Source organism: Marmota monax, unplaced genomic scaffold, assembly GCF_021218885.2.
Source record: "Marmota monax isolate L192 unplaced genomic scaffold, Marmota_monax_Labrador192_F-V1.1 WCK01_AAM20220418_F8-fsc00004, whole genome shotgun sequence".
Taxonomy (NCBI): Eukaryota; Metazoa; Chordata; class Mammalia; order Rodentia; family Sciuridae; genus Marmota; species Marmota monax.
Genome location: NW_026692881.1, coordinates 32,196,898 through 32,214,287, shown reverse-complemented (window position 1 = coordinate 32,214,287; position 17,390 = coordinate 32,196,898). Strand labels below are relative to the sequence as shown.

General features: G+C 47.5%; 1 protein-coding gene across 1 annotated transcript; it reads left to right on the top strand.

Annotated features, from left to right (window-relative positions):
- Window positions 1-6,579: 6,579 nt before the first annotated feature.
- On the top strand, window positions 6,580-11,596 carry Prlhr (prolactin releasing hormone receptor). Its single transcript, XM_046450481.2, has 2 exons — window positions 6,580-6,708; window positions 6,972-11,596. Exon 2 carries the CDS (start codon window positions 6,978-6,980, stop codon window positions 8,088-8,090), a length of 1,113 nt encoding a protein of 370 aa, XP_046306437.1. The 5' UTR covers window positions 6,580-6,708; window positions 6,972-6,977; the 3' UTR covers window positions 8,091-11,596.
- Window positions 11,597-17,390: the final 5,794 nt, after the last annotated feature.

Below are 17,390 nucleotides of genomic sequence, written 5' to 3'. Positions count from 1 at the left end.
ATACATTACAAAATTAAGTGACGTGATCAGGAAAGACAGGAGATAGGCAGGGCCATGCAGTAGTTTACCCCATTGTTCTACCCTGGCCTGATAGAAATGCATGAGATTTCTGGGAGCCCCTCCCCAGGAAGAAATAGTGCTGATTGGGTGGCTGGAAAAGCAGGAGAGGAGGTTTCCTGACAAAGCATCAGCCTGAAGAACATTCCAGCCATTCAAAGGACATAAGGAACTCTCCTCCTTGACATCTGAGCACTTAACTCATGGAGATCCATGATGGGACCAACTTGTTGGTATGTCACACACAGTCATAGAAAGGGAGACGCAGCTAAGCAACGCGTGCAATGCTGATATGGTCGAGTAAAAGCTGTTATGAATACCGTAAAGACTATCATGCATTTAAATAAATACTATCTGTTAAAGTGAACTAACGCTAATTTAGTAACGCTATTAGTAGACTTCCCAGTGATCATTAATCTCTTTCTTTCGTAGCATGTGGTGGTAGCATTTATCATGGTTCATACAACAGTGATTTTCTTTTTTGTTTAGGTACCAGCGATTGAACCCAGTGGTTTTCATAGACTTCCTTTGCTCTCACCAGACTGCAAAATTTTAGGCAATAATACCTGATTCCCTCCACTGTATCTGGACATGGGCTTTGAATGACTGGTAAATAATGTTCAGATGAAATAGAGTGAGAAAACAGCACATTCTTCTCACCACAAGGCTGTCTTGCAGAGTAACTATCTTGTGAAAGAGTTGGGAATAGCACCCCAGGAACCTCCTCGACAAAAAATAGGCAGGCGAGAGGGTCTTCCAAGGGTAGTGCCAGCTATGCTGGGAGCCAACGATGTTCCTTCACAGGTGATACATCACCAGGTCACCTCAGCTTCTTTGGAAGTGGGCACTATTATGATCTTTTTATAAATTCCAAGACTGGGGTTCTTCCATGATAAGGATTTTGCACAGTGACTCTCATTTAACAGGAGCAGAGCTGCTACTGAGGCCTAAGAGCTGGACGCTATTCCTTGTTTTGTCTGCAGGCTTTGTGACTATTTTCTCTTCCTTTGGTAATTCATTTTTCTTATCCTAGAGTTTTCTTTTTTTAAAAAAGCATCATCTTTATCCATATTCCCTGTTGCTATTTCAGGAAAGATAGAGGATAGCAGGAAATGAAGTATTTCCACGATATTGTTCTAGGGTCAAGGTGTCTGCAGAGAGCTGACTCCGAGGGTTGCTTGTGTTCTCATTTCTGAGAGATTACTCTGGGAACACGAAGGGCTGCATCAGGGTCGGCAGGGAGCCATGTTGCCTGCGCCCTCTGAGGAGGCAGTTGGCAGGGCCTAGAAATGCTTGTGATTGTCACAACTGGGTGTGGAGGGCACCTGGAGGTGGAGCGGGGCTGCTGCTAAACATACTACAATGCAGAGGATACCCCCCCACACACACAGAATTAGCCACCCCCAAATGTCACAGTGTGCAGCATAAGAAACCCTGGTGTCGTTACATGTCTTATATCGTTGAAAGCTTTATTTGGGGGGCTTTATTTCTCCTTTGTTTTTTGTGGTGCTGAGGATTGAACCCAGGGCCTTGTGCATGCAGGGCAAGCTCTCTACCAACTGAGCCATATCCCCAGCCCCTGGGGGCTTTATTTCTCATAAAGAAGAACACATAATATCATATATATTAAGGCCAACTAAGTTAATACAATATGAAATATATATACATCTATAGAAACTTTTATATCCTTAATCATGTTTTTCTCAGATTTTATTCAAAATGATGAGCTGAGGAGGAAGGGTAGCAATGGGTGATTTTTGAAATAGGCATCTCTGCTCTTAAAGACTGAAAACAGGGTATAGTGGATAATTATCCTAATTATGGCTATTTAGTATCTGCTTAGAGTTGGGGAAAATTCCTCATTATCTTACCAAAGTGGAGGGTGGAGCCCAAATTCTTATACTTTGCAGTTAGAACTCAAGGGTGGATTTGGGCTCTGCCGCCCAAATGTCCATGAGTGAAGCATATTGATAAATGAGGCACTTGAGAAAATTGGGGTCTCCTTTTGCCGGATGAGTGTCTGGCTTTGGGGAACACAGTAATGGCTGCAAGACTGAGTTTCCAATGCAGAAGTGGCAATGGTGGAGGTGACAGTAGCAGTGACAACGTAGGCAGGAGTGTGTGGGTGGAGGTTTGTTCCTGGGGGGTGGTTTTGGAAGCTTGGTGTTGGTGCCAGTCCCTCAGGTGTGTGGGCACCTTCCTTACTACAATAGCAAGAAGATGAGCTCTTTTCCTACTATGACACATGCTTTGCCTAAAGAAGCTTTCTATATTTTATTTTAATTTTACAAATCAATTATATTTTCAATGCATGAGGGAGGGAACCTTGTGCTTTTGTAGAATGTCTTTTGAATTTATTTCTTTAAGAATTTGGGTAATAAAGAAACATATCCAGAGGTGGCATGTGGCATTCACCCAGGTTTGATTCAATATGCCCATCAGGATGGAGCACACGCATGCATCTCTCTTTTCTTATGCCTTGCTGCTACTTCAAGGTCTTATTTTAGTTGAGTGGGTAATTCATGTACAAACCATTAAACCAAAAAAAAAAAAAAAACCCACAAAGATTTTGAAAGAAACAGGTATAATAGATATTTAAGTCTGAGAAGAACTGGAAATCAAGAATCCCAGATATAATTAGTATGTCTGGGGTCTGTGACAAAAATCACTTACTCAAAGTCATCTAGAAAAATACATGGTGCTTTCTTTGCTTTTGTCTGAGATGTTATGTCAGTTGTTACACTGCCTGTCAGCGGTGGTTCTCTGTCCTAGGTAGCTAGCCCTGCCATGTGGGAGAGGCTTCTACAGCTGGAGCATGGCTCAGCCTGAGGAATCAAGAGGGTGCCTGGCTCTTGGGACACTCACAGGACAGGCTTGGAAGACCAAATACATTTCTAGGGGAGCTTCTGCCTTATTACCGCCTGGACTTAGAAGACAAGTTCTAAATAATTGCTTTCTTCTACTAGTATTAAAGATGATCTCTAGTGTTTTCTCAGATGTTTGGGTTAACTTCAATGTAGCAGCATGAACTTAACTTGTGTCAAATTTTTGGATCCCTCTAATCAACTTTCCCAGGCCCCTAATTCCAGTCTTTACTTCTATTGTTTCTATCTAATGTTTGCCATATTACATTGCTTATTGTTTTTGTGTTAGGTAGCTCTCTGTTACTGTAATAAAATGCCCAAGACAACCAAGTTATATAGAGGAAAAACACTTTGGTTTGCAGTTTCAGTGCATGGCTTCTTGGCCTTGTTGTTTTGGGCCTGTGGCAAGGCAGCACATCATGACAGGGAACATGTGGTGGAGCAGGTTTCCAGGAGGGGGGGGGGGAGGAAGAGACCAGGCTCCCATAATCCCTTTCAAGAGGGATTATGGGAATTTCATCTGAAATTCAGATGGCCCAAACTTTGTTTCCTCTATGGGATAGAAGCAAGGAGTCTTTTGGGTGAGACATAAAGATCATTTTAACTTAAACACAACAGGGCTAGAGTTGTACCTGAGCTTTCTAGAGCTTCCTTTAATAAACCACTTAATTTTCTGGAGTTCTATGGAGGATTACACTTAATTTTCCTTGAAGAAGCCTACATTTTTCCTGTTTGAATCTCCCATTTGAAGGTACATCTGTCATTCACTCATAGGCAGTATAGTGAAGCAGTTGAATGGTTTGGTTCTAGGACCAGGCAGATCTAAGCTGAAATTCCAGCCCCTCTGACTATTGGCTATGTTATTATGGTTTAATTATTTGGAACCCTTACCAGACTTAGCTTGGAACTTGGCAAATGATAGACTCTCTTCCCTGGGATTTATACATGTGAAGTACTTAGCCCAGTGCCTAGCATGCATAAAGCCCTCAATAAATGGTGGCTACTTTAATTTGTTCAATCAAAAGAAACATGTGTTGGGTATTGACTGGGTTTGTAACACATTATAGGTACAAACGTGCTTTAAGACATTGATTCTGGCCCTTACAGAGTTTACAGTCAGTGTTGCTGGAGACAGGGAAGCTAAACACTTCTGCAGTTTCAAAGGTAGAAAGTAATAAAGGACAGAAGAATTATGAAAGGTGGAAGTCTTTTTTTAATATTTATTTTTTTAAATATTTATTTTTATGTGGTGCCGAGGATCAAACTTAGGGCCTTGCACATGCTAGGTGAGTGCTCTACCGCTGAGCCACAACCCCAGCCAGAAAGGCAGAAGTCTTTGAGAACAAGGTAATCTTGGAGTTGGATCTTGTAGGGTATGAAGGATGTGAACACCTAGAGTAGAGTGGGACAAAGCAGCCAACATTCTAAAAAAGAAAACCCTACGAGAGCTATTGGGCAGAAATGGTGAGGGCATGCCAATAGCTAACCAAGTGAGGCCTGAGGAGAGGGAGTGACTTGGACAGCATGGGGAAGCCCTCCATCCGCACACATGACGGAGCACCAGAATTCAAGGACTGCTGGTTGGAAATGCCAAGCTCAGGGGCTGGCCTTGGTTTGATGGGCCATCCAAAGCTTTTTGAGAGTGGGAGAAAACAAAATCCTTAGTTTGCTGTGTGGTCTAAGAAGGATTACCTTAATTTGTCTTCAGGGTTCTTTGTTTATTTTTGACCTTTCAGGCTTTTGGAGCAGTATTAGCACAAGACAGTCTGGGCATTAATGTGGAAAATGATCCACTCTCTTCTGCGAAGGGTACGCTAATGTTGAACTTTGAAACCCCCATATTTACATGTTCTTTATTCCAAAATACGATTTTTTTTGATTGTCATCTTCTTCTGATTACTTTTACTATGTATGTATTGAGCACAGCAATCGCTCTGGTGATGAGGCCTAACTACATCCCAAATCCTTTTTTACCTACTTTGCCACAATTTCCTCTCCTAAGGCATTTTGAAACTAAGCATCACCTCTGCTTTCAGATACATACAACCCTGCCAGCGAGCATGATGGAAAAATTACTCAGTGAGAGATAAGGCAAGTGCAGATTGTATCTTATCTGGAGCTTCAAAAAAATTCACACTGGCTTTAGCTAAATTGTAACTCAGGGAGCACAGGTGCTTACAATCGATTGTTTTGTGCCCAACACTGACTTTTCTTCCTGTATGAATGACTCACTTGAATTGGAAGGTGCAATAATTTGCTATTTCTTTCCAGTCTAGCTGGAGTAGTAATATCTATAGCCTCGAGGACCAAGCACAGGACTTAGCAGAAAGGGGACAATGAAGCTCTATTTTTGAAAAAAAGGAAGAGAGAGACAGAAGAGCTGAGATGGAGTAGATGTAGGAGTTTACAAAGCCCCATTCCCCTGATAATGAACCCTCTATGGTCCAGATAAATTTGCATTTCAATGACGACTGAATACTGCTAAAGATTTTATTTTTTGCAAATGTTCATTACATTTGTTATTCATGCAGAAATCCTGCGATTACTAGTATTATTTTTATCCTTAAATAAAAAACGAGGAGGGCGTTTATTCAAGGAGGAAAAGGATGGACGACTGGTCCAGAAATTTTATATTTTGTACTGGAAAAATCAGGCAGAGAAGGCATAGGTCGCTGTAGCTGAAAGCATGAGAGAAATGAGAGGGAGTGGTGGGGCCAGACACGGTGTCTGTGTAGGTAATTGTCGAGAGGGCTGTATTTTCTGACTCAGAGAAGTAAAAGATGGCGTTGTCCCATGTGTGATGATCTGCAAAGGAGCAAGTCACCAACCCTCCGACCTCCGGAGACCAGGCTCGTCTTCCTTCATCCCCTCGACTCTTCTAAGTCGGCAGCCCCAGCTCAGAAAGCAAGCAGGGAGGCAGCTCTTTAAAGCAGGCCTTCTCCGGACGCCTGGGACTCCTAGAGGGAGGGTTTTCCCTAATTGTTTTCTGGCGCGGGGCTCGGGCTACACTCCAGGACCAGCAGGCGGTCTGGCGGGAGCTGTCCGTGGTGCCGAAGCCTTCCGGGCTTGGAGGGACCCTGCGCCGGCGAAGCGCGCTGCAGCCTGGGCACAAGGCTCAGTGGGTCCGCAGTAGGGCGAGAGCCCCAAGTTCCGCGACGAACTCCGGGCGCCACGCTGCCACCCCCTGCCAGAACCCTCCAGCGCCCTGGTCAGCCTTGGCTGGGACTCTCCGCAAGATCCGGAGCTGAAGGGCAGGTCTGTCTTGACTCCCCCACCTCCCCGGTGCACCTCGACCCTCACCCCCACTCCCTCCCCTGCGCCTTCCCTCTTAAGACCGCGCCACGTCGTCCTGACAGCCAGCGCCTCCCGCCTCTCCTCGTCTCCCTCGCGCTCTTCGTGTGCGGGAGTCTCAGTGGCGCGGCAAGCTCCGCAGCCGAGCCTACCCCGCGCCTCTCCAGCCCCGGCTGGCCGGCCCTCCCACTTCTGGCTCGGTCCTCCGGCACTGCCCTCCCCACTAGTACTCTGAGCACAGAGTTGGGAAATGCACGCCCCGCCCCCATTTTCCATACAAGGGAGCGCTGGAGTGGAGGGCGGGCCGGAGGGGAGGCGCTCCCAGCCCCTCTCAAAAGCTTTGAGCCCACTGGGAACCCCTGGATCCGTTCAGCCGCGGCGGAGAAGCCAGAAGCCCGGGCTGCCGTCGCGGGCGGAGGACCGCTAGAGGACAGCGCAGGTCCTGCCCCTCCCTTCCTCTTGGGAGCGCTTTCCCCTCCGCCAAGCCCCACTCCAGGTAGGACCTCGCTCCTGGGTCTGGACTGCGTAGACCTGAAGGGCTATAAATGAAGTAGGAATAGTTTAAGTAACCCGTGCATGTCTAATCACGCTTGGATTTATTTCAAACAGGAAGAAGGACTGCAATTTTTATTGATTTTGGTGTTGTTGGGTGGCCAATTATTCCAAGGGGAGGAATTGGGTGGTGAGGGGCTGGCGCGATTGATGTAGAAGGGGCGGATGGAGAACAGAACGTGACGGACTTCAATTATCTTCGAACAGGTGGCCATGACCTCACTGCCTGCTCGGAACCCCAGGGTCCCTGACTTGTTTTCTGGGCTGCCGGCAGCAGCCACAACTCCGGCTAACCAGAGCACAGAGGCCTCGCCGGGCAACGGGTCAGCAGCAGGCCCCGGCGCGCAGGCCATCACGCCATTCCAAAGCCTGCAGCTTGTGCATCAGCTGAAGGGGCTGATTGTGCTGCTCTACAGCGTCGTGGTGGTCGTGGGGCTGGTGGGCAATTGCCTGCTGGTGCTGGTGATTGCGCGAGTGCGCCGGCTGCACAACGTGACCAACTTCCTCATCGGCAACCTGGCCCTGTCAGACGTGCTCATGTGTGCCGCCTGCGTGCCGCTCACGCTGGCCTACGCCTTCGAGCCACGCGGCTGGGTGTTCGGCGGCGGTCTGTGTCACCTGGTCTTTTTCCTGCAGCCGGTCACCGTCTACGTGTCGGTGTTCACACTTACCACCATAGCAGTGGACCGTTACGTCGTGCTGGTGCACCCGCTGCGCCGGCGCATCTCGCTGCGCCTCAGCGCCTACGCGGTGCTGGCTATCTGGGCGCTGTCCGCGGTGCTGGCGCTGCCCGCCGCCGTGCACACCTACCACGTCGAGCTCAAGCCACACGATGTGCGCCTCTGCGAGGAGTTCTGGGGCTCCCAGGAGCGCCAGCGCCAGCTCTACGCCTGGGGGCTGCTGCTTGTCACCTACCTGCTCCCCCTGCTGGTCATCCTCCTGTCTTACGTCCGGGTGTCGGTGAAGCTTCGGAACCGCGTGGTGCCGGGCTGCGTGACCCAGAGCCAGGCGGACTGGGACCGTGCGCGGCGTCGCCGCACTTTCTGCTTGCTGGTGATGGTCGTGGTGGTGTTCGCCGTGTGCTGGCTGCCGCTGCATGTCTTCAACCTGATGCGGGACCTTGACCCGCAAGCCATCGACCCCTATGCCTTTGGGCTGGTGCAGCTGCTCTGCCACTGGCTCGCCATGAGCTCTGCCTGCTACAACCCCTTCATCTACGCCTGGCTGCACGACAGCTTCCGCGAGGAGCTGCGCAAGCTGTTGCTCACCTGGCCCCGCAAGATCGCACCCCATGGCCAGACCATGACCGTCAGCGTGATCATCTGATGCCCTGTGCCAGGCCTGGGCTGGAGAGTTCCAGGTTCTCTGGCCTCCAAGGTTGGACTGGAGACCTTATTTCCAGAGCTAAACCAACACAAGGGAAAAATTTCCAACCCAGACTGTTTGTCTAGCGTCCTGTCTTGTTCTTGTGTCTTTTAAAATGCTAAGTGGGCTTTGCAGTGTAGGAGGCCAGGGAAGAGGATTTATTATTTCTTCCTTATGTCCTGGAAAGACAAACAGACCTTTCTCTGGGGTCAGAAAACGTTTTAGAACCATGGTTTTCATCCCTGCTTTCTCTTCCTCTTGCTCAGTGGTGATTAAGGAACACTGTGGGTGGGATTCCAAATGGTCTATTGGGGTTGGCAGAGGTTTTCAGCTTGCCTTTTTAAAAGGACTCAGCTGAGATAATGCCTGGTATTCTTACATCAACTTGAACCCTTGACTCCAGGATTTCAGGTGAATATGTTTTACAACTCTTTACTTAGGATTTCAGCATTTCCTGAATAAGACCATTAGGCACAAAAGGATTTTAGTTTTAAAACCACTTGAGTTTATAGTACAAAACCACTTACAAACTGCCTTTCAAAAAGTCTTGTTTTTGTTGTCCTTTGTTATTACTCCTCAACTACTATTTTAAAATGATGAGATGGATTAGTCAATGAATAGATGGCTAAAGAGAAAAAGGTCCAGTTCATTAAGGGGACATATAACTAAAGGACACAAGGACAGGCATTGTGCATGTGTGTGTTTGTGTGTGTGTGTGTGTGTGTGCGCACCCAATGTTTGCCACAAGGCAGGCACTCAAATATTTTATTGGTGTTCTGAACGCTCAATGTAAACTGTATGCCACAGCAATTCTCCTGCATTCTCTAATTGCTCAATTGCAACACATCAGCAGCTGTCGTCTGACTGCTCAGCACCTGCTCCTTAGAGACACTTGGAACATATCAACCCTGAATAGAAGGACTGGGAGAAGTTTCCTTAAGGACAGCACAGGAAAATACGCTGCTGTCCATAAGATGCACAGATCCAACAGTTCACTAATTACTTCCAGGGTTAAGGGAACAGGTGAAGACTGTTGGGCATGGTAGCAGGCTGATAATTATCATGTTAATCTCCTGAGAGTTAAGGAGGACAAGTGCCCTGAGACAAGGGTCTCCATAATGAATGTTAGAACAGCAATTGGGGCCATGAGAGCAGGAGCCTTGGGAAATGATACTCAATACCCAGCTGTCAGATCAGCCCCTGTGGTATGTGAGGCACGAACTAGTGTCTACAGCAACTCAGTCAATGCTTCCCCTCCTCTTGGTTCTCTAACTCCCAGAAATGAGTTCATTCACTTGCTGAAGTGCTCTGAAAGGCAAGGAGAGAAAGGTTGGTATTGGGATGACAAGTATTAAATCCTGAGACCAATGTCAACCATGATAGGAGAGGACACATTTGTGATTGGGCCAGGCAGCCAGAGGAGTCTTTAGTAGCTACAGGGTTGGCCTCTTCATTGTGCAGGAAAGAGCAGGGAAGAGCTGGCTTTGAAGAAAGAACTAGGCAGTTTAAGAGGGGAGGTAGAAGTTACCTCTGGCAATGTCACCAAGCCACTTAGCCTTGTCCAAGTATTGGAGGACGAAGAATCTATGCTCTAATAATGTAGCCCACTGCCATAGCATATTGTCATAGCATCGTGTCCCCTGCCCCAAATGAGCTTATCTCCCAGGTTTCCCAGGAAGTTTGTGAGACTGGCCTTCAACTTGTGATCCTCCTTTCTCAGTCTCCTGAATCACTGGGATTACAGGTGTTCATCACCTGCAATGTCTCTTTCTTGTACGGTTTAAATCACTGTTTCTCAGCCCTGGGTACTCCTAGTATTACCTAGGAGCCTTCAGAAAAAACATCAATGTCTAAGTCCTACCCCTAGAGAGTCTAATTGACTCGAGATGATGTCTGGGCATCTGCATTTTCTATAGCACTTGAAGTAATTTTGATGTGCATCCAATATTACGCAGTTTAAGAATTCCCCTTTTCTAATGAGCCTCAGAAACATCCAAATGAAGATTCAATTGTAACTGCCAAAGGTGTTAAGGATTTGACAGCAAGCTGCATGTCATACAACTCTTCAGACAACACCTGATTTATCATACACAAAGAAATCCTTTTGCTTGAATATACAGGTATTCAATCACTAGTTCTCACATAATCCTGTGTGAGGCACTACTTTGTGAGTTTTACCAGTTTGGAAGAAACATCAACTTCAGGTTAATTGCACCTTAAAGTTATATGCCATAAATTCTTCCAAGTTCTCATTGTCAGGGTGTTAAAAAATTAAAATGTTCCCCGATTAGCTTAATTTGAGTCTATATTAACTGTGAGAAGAAAGAGTCCCCATTAATCATTAGAAAAGCTGCCACCCATTTCTGTCATGTCTACAATGTAAAGTTTTTGACATTTGTACAGAATTTATGGAGAGCTCAAAGAGGTGGGAGAATCATTCTGGGTTTATAAACATCTTTACAAATTATGAAAATTGGTAACTGAATAGCAATTATTGTTACCACATGTGACATCTATTTGAGACTAATTTAATTAAAAAAATTCTCAGAGATGAGTTACGGAGAAACCCGTATAGGACTGTAGGTAGAAAATTGTATTTCGTAATTTATTTTGATTAATCTAAGCACCTAATATGTGTACCCAGGCTGTTCCTGCAGGGAGTCAGACAGAAGCAAATTTGGGCACTGATCCAGCTTGGGACTTGGCAGCAGCCATGCCCAAGGCTGATAGAGGCTCTGTAATCCTCTTTGCAAGCCTTGTCCCCAGGTCTCAGTTTTGGCAGTCAATCAATAGATTTATCTCACTAAATCGGCAGAGGAGTGTTTCAATATGTGTTGGCAACAGTTGCCTGGATAAAGAACTGCAAGAGATGTAACAATATTCCATTGATGTAACCTTCCTGAGTTTTTGTTCTTATGAATTTTCAGGCTGATCTTTTATGGAAGCAGCTCATTTTCATATTTATTATCTCAGGAAGGCTAAGTCTACCACCTCTGTCCTGTGGTTTGCACGTCTGAACATTGAGTCTTTCAAATGCAGGGCAAGGAAGTTACTTCAATGGGACCCAGGCAGGAGTGTGGCTTGATCCTGGAGTGAACACAAGGCCTATCCCCCATAAAGCATTATTTAAAGGTCAGGTCCTCAGAATCACCTCTGTTTCCCAAGGTATGTCCTTGAAAGATTTACCTTCATGTGTTCATGTCTTTCCTATGATGCTTGTGTTGTTGAGTCGCTATGGAAAGCTCTTGTACTATGTTTGATATGTTGTGCGTGCTCAATAAAAATTAAATCATTGGCACAGTCTCCAGCCATGGGATAATAAGCCAAGTCAGTTACCTACAACCTAAGGATGGCCAAGGTCAAAGCAAGGATAAATCATGCCAAGGAAAATATACTCTTCGATCTAGATTTGTCAGAACCAAGTAACATCAGAGATGACTGTTCATTTTGGGTTTTCTGTGACCCCATGTTCTCCACCTGAGTAATGCCAGCATTTTAATATATGGCACAAGATTGTATGTGCCTAAATCCACAGTCCATCAAAATCAAAGTGGAGAATTTCATGCTTAATTTCTATACCATCATGAATCTGGAGCATTATTTAAAGGTTAGCACTTTGTCACCCATTTTCCACATATAACTTGATAAATTCTAAAAACATCAAATGTGTAGGTTGACAAATAAGATCTAGAAGATTCCAAAATGTTCTTGGCAGAGTCATAAACAAGAGTTTCTGGTACATATAAAATACCACTTAAAAATGAATCTGTGGACACCTTTTCAAGGGATCCATTTATCCTGTAAGCCAAGATAAACTAGTGTTAAAGTGTTGGAAAGATACAATATATGGATTGAAATGGAGTTACAGGCCCAATTTATTGAGAGACTGGCATACAGTTTTTGAAAGCAGCAAGTCTTAGTTTTATAACAGAGTTTTTGTACTTCTAACAGGATTTGAATTATCATTCTCTGCCTTTCAACTTGATTCCTTTCTTCTCATTCTTTATTCCTCTATTCTCCTCTTTTTTTCCTGCTACCTTTCTACATTATCTATAAAATACCACCTCTCTGAATCCTCTTCTGTCCCAGTGAAGGAGGGGTAACAGGATTAAAGCACCTGTTTTCTGCTTGGCCTCTCTAAGGTGAGTAATGGAGAGAAGGCCTGGCTAATCCCACTGCAGAAGTCAGGCCATATGGATGCACATCTCTTGCCCACTGTGGGGTCTGGGGGTTCACACAGTCATTTCACAGCCAAGCTCCAGGCCAAGGTGGAGAGCAGAGGTTTGCCCAGACTCTCCATAGGACCCTTAAACTGATGAATCTCACTGAGCAACTCTCAAGAGGGGCCTAACAACAAAAGGTCAAATGTGTTTCATTTTGATGTTTGGTGCTGGAATAAAGAAACCAGAGATAGAAAAAGCACAGGACAAACACTGTCCACTTTTAGGCCCTCCACGCCCTCCCTGGACTCTCACAAATCCTCTTCTTGACTTACTGATGATTGAATCCCCTGGTCCCAGAACCCATCTCCTCCTGGAATGACATCAAATGACTCATGGAAAGCTATACTGTCACCACTTCCCCAGACCCTCAGGAAATAAAAATCCACATAAAGACTTCAGCTTGAGCTCTGGGTTAGAAGTCAGGTATTGGAATTTGTCCTCAGCCTGGAACACCTCGGTCACCTTGGTTCTTCCCTCTAGGAGGCTGGCCCAGTCATTGGGGTAAGAGGCACAGTACTGCAGCATAATGTGCCCTAGGATAGTCTGATGTGGTGGCCTGGCCATGGCCAGTGTGCTTGTAAACAGGCTCCTACAGATGACAGTCCTGAGGCCACTGCCCTTTGCAGGACAGATGCTGAGGGCACATTGATCTCATTTTAGAAAGCCCAAGGCTGGCCACAGGTAGAAGACTGGAGTGTGTGTCAGCGCCATTGATGACCTGATTTTCCCTAAGTCTCTATGCATCCACATTGCGCTCTCTCGCTCTCTCTCTCTCTCTCTCTCTCTGTGTGGTGTCTTCTCAAGGCTGAGAGAGGGACTATTAATGAGCAGTCAGACTCCCATGCAGCTGCACCAAAGCAAGATGAGCTGGTCTGAATGCAACAACTTCCACCTGACTTAGCTGCCAGGAATTGGGTCCATCTGGGTGCCCTGGGGGCCCATGTCTGCTGGTAAAGGGGGTGCCCTGATCCCAGCTAAGGAGGATCACAGGCCTAGAGGAGTGTGGTGCAGGACAGGAGTCCTCTTGGGGCCTGCATGCGGTGCCAGCAAACCAGGCCCTCACTATGGCCTCTCACACCAGAAGAGAGAGAGCTGGCTTCTGGAGAATGTGACATCCTCCGTTTCCCAGAAATTAATAAAGAGTCGGTGCCCCAAGTTCTGTAATTAAATTATAGATAGAAGAAAAGGGTTTGCTGGGGAAGTCTGGGGCTGGAAGGAAAGGAAGACGAGTAGAGACTTGTTCTTACGAAACAGCTGCTAGGACCCTTCTCCCCACCCAAGGGGAGTGCTTGCTCCTGCAAGGTGGAGGGAGTCCTGGGCAACTTCCTTTTCATCCACAGAGCAGCAGCACCCCATCTCTGCCCAACTGTACTCCTGGACGCTGGCCTACTGGGATGTGATCCTGTGTCCACTGCTTGCCACTGCCTAGGGACCCAGCTGTCGCATTTGCTGTTACTGTCCTTGCTGCAGGTCGCTGTATGAGTTCTTGGCTGTCTGGCTGCTTCCAAAGGCTGCACACTTCCTTGGCTGACCTCGTTGTGGCCTAAAGCACCAGACTTAACACCAACGCATGCCCCGGTGGACACTGCCCCACTGCCCCAGCCACCCACCCTGCTCCTGCACACCCCCAAGCAAAGCTTGCTGCACCTCCTGCTGCTCTCTAGGGTGAAGTGCGCATCTGCTGCCATCTACTCCTGCCCTTCAAGCATCTTCCTCCTGCTCGGGGGTGGGGTGAGGACAGGAGCCTCGTCCCCAGTGCTCTCCCAGTGTCCTGCTGCCACTCTGTCCCTGGAGCCATGGACATTGGTGCCCTCCAGGATACCCCCAGGTCTTGACTCCCTCTCCATCCTCTGCCTCTGGTCCCCACTCTTTGGTCCATACACAAGGACACCTGGCCCCAGCCCCCAGCCCCTGGCAACGTGTGTGTCCTGCTGGAGTGAGCTGGGGGAGCATAGGGGGGCCAGCGGCCAAGGGGGTCTGCACCCCGCCAGACAGTGCTCCTGGTCCTACTGGTCAGGTGATGCGCACCCGCTGTTCATCCAGAGGTCTTGGCAGTAGTGGCGGGCATTAGGGAGAATGTTCACAGGGGGAACTCAGGCAGTCGGAAGGGCCTTCTCCTGCCCTACGCAGCAGGGATGGTTCCTCCAGGAGTGTAGACTTCAGGGAAGGCCGCCTGACTTCTCTTGGCAGGTTCTGTCGCAGCCTTCTTCCAAATGATCCTTAGTTCCTTTGGTGTCCCTTGATCATTGTTGAAATGACATCTTGACTATCAGGAGAAATTTGGAGCTTCCAGAGGGCGGAGCCCTTGTCTGTGTGGGGAGCAAGCAAGGACCCGGCAGCTTCGAAGGTGGGTGGATGTAGGAAGGGGCATTGCTTAGCTAAGGCCAGGCCCCTGACACCTTCAGGCTTTATTGCACCCTGGAACACACCCACCACAGGAAGGAGATGCCTGCCCAGGGTCTGGGAACTGAACATCTCCCAAATCAACAAGTGAATCCTCACATGTCATCAGGGTGCCCTGGGGCTCCCTACCAGAGCACACCTGGAATGTAACCTTTGAAGTTACTTTAAAACCAACCCAGCCCCGCCCCTCCCATGTCCCTCCTGATTGAGAGAGTCACAGACTTGGGGACAGGAGTGTGTTTCTCCTTTGCTAGCAAAGCAATAAACCTTCCTTTTTCTCAAGACCGTGTCCTCATTATTAAATTGGCATTGATTGGCATTGGGGACAGGGATGGAGCTTTCTGTTACAGTAACTCGGAGGCAGAGCTGGGAATCAAGTCAGGCAGGCTGCCCAAAGCCCATTAGCTTTCCAGGCCACTCCATAGGACCTCTCCAGAGCACGCTGTTCCCAAACAGCGGTTGTTGTCCCACTTGCTTTGTGTCTGCCAGTGTCCTTTGTACTCAGACAAATGGTCTCTTGCATACTTTGCACAAGGCTGTCTTTGAAACCAAACCAAACCCACAGGGGGTCTCCCAAGCAAATCCTCGCCCTCTGTGGCAGCCAACCTGAGAGAGGTCTGGGTTGTTGGACTTCCTTCCTCCCTCCCTCTCCCCTCCTCCCCTCCCCTCTCCTCTCTCTTTCCTTTTCCTTTGCTTCCTGCCAACATTTATTACCTGTGTTCTTCTGCCTTCGCTGCTGGTTATTTTCCACTTGAATGGAAGGGGAGAGGATGCTTCCGGTGCTTGAATGGATGCCCCACAAAATATACAAGTGCACAAACAATTTAGCAGCCCATTACTACTCAGGTGCTCATTATGATAATCAGCAGGGAATGATACTCTGGGGCTGCAGCTGAGGCATGAATAGAAAAGACAGGTCACGGTAAGACTGTGCTCCTGAGTTGATTTCTCATGCTTATTGTTGAGGTAGTTAGGACCTGCGTCTTAATGGGTCCTTTGGTTAAGAGGGACTTGGTTTGGAGTCCTTTAGCATTCTGCAGCGGGTGCACATTGTTCTCTCCCTGAGCTCAGCAGACTTGCTCTGGGAGCAGTCGCTCATCCTGTTCTTCATCCACTCCAAACTGGGCTCAGGGTGGACAGGCCAAATCCCTGACAACCCACAGTTAATGAATAGATCCTAAGGGGGCAGATGCAGCCTGCACTTCACAGAACAGGCTGATTTCTGTATTTGACTGCAGTCTGTCACTCTGGGCCAGGCCAGGCATTGCCCACATTGCAGAATTCTGGCTGCAGGTGTGCCAGCTGGTCCAAATGCAAAACAAACACCCCATCCCTGTGGGCAAGAGGCCCTGAAATGCACGTAGATTTCAAGATCCTCAGAAGGACCTCAGAGAGCATCCAGACCAATCCCTTAACTTAATAGATGAGGTGAGTGGGTCCCAGAGAGGTGTGAGGCTTACTCCAGGGCACGAGGGATGTATATCAAAGATTTTGTTTCACTTTTGTTTTTCTCCCTGATCTCATAAATCGTTAATCTTATGTTAAAAAATCCACCAATACATAAAAGTACACAGAAGGTATGGGAAAATGTGATTTCTCCAGCTCTACAACATGTCACTGAGTTTCTGTAGGATCAGGCTTATTTCAGATAGCTCTAAGAAAAAAGTGAAAATTTGAATAACCAGTACAGAACTGGATAGCAAAGATCCACTGATTAATGGGGTTTCTTTCAAAATGCTTCATTGAACACACAGACACACACCACACACAGCTTTTCCAGTAACAACAGCTCAGAGTTCCCAGGTGAAGCTTATTTATGGCAAGGACGTTGACATATCCCGAGGCTCCATGATGGAGCCCTGCACTGGCCTGTGGGATTCTGGGAGGAGAAGAGAAAGGGGAGAGGAAGGGGAAATTCACCTTTGTTGAGCTTCCTAGTTATGATTTAGATGTGAGGTGTCCCTCCAAAGCGTATCTGTCAGACAATGGGAGAGGGCTTGGAGGTGAAATGATTGGGTTATGAGTCTTAACACAATCAATGAATTAATCCTCTGGTGGGGATTAACTGAGTAGGAATTGAAGACACGTAGGGTGTGGCTGGAGGAGGTGGGGCACGGGTGGGGGTGGAGGGGCGTGACTTGGGGTATATATTCGGTGAGCCAGGCTTAGTCTCTGCTTCCTGATCACCTTGTGAGCTGCTTCCCTCTGCCGCATTCTGTCACGATGTCCTGCCTCACCTTGAGCCCTGAGGAATGGAGCCTGCTGTCTATGGACTGAGACCTCTGAAACCGTGAGCCCCCAGGTACACTTTTCCTCCTCTAAATTTGTTCTTGTCGGGTCTTTTGGTGACAGCAGTGAAAAAGCTGACGAAAACATCCCTCTGTGTGGAGTTACTGTTTGGAGTTTACTTTTATTTTTTATTTTTTTGATCTTTTCAGTAGCCCTTAAGAGATGGGAAATAGTGGTGTGTTTAATGCGAACCCACCAAGGGGTGGGTTAGCTCACCCAAGAATCACAGGCTTGATGCAGGAGTGGTCTGGTTCCAGCTTTGTGGGCTGAACAAATGCCTCCTCCTTTTGCTCTGTGTTCCTTGCACCAAGCTTAAAAATGACAGGGAGGGGACATCTGGTGGACC

What these genes read in the sequence shown, in the direction of transcription:
- Prlhr (XM_046450481.2), top strand. Translation starts at nt 6,978, where the DNA reads ATGACCTCACTGCCTGCTCGGAACCCCAGGGTCCCTGACTTGTTTTCT.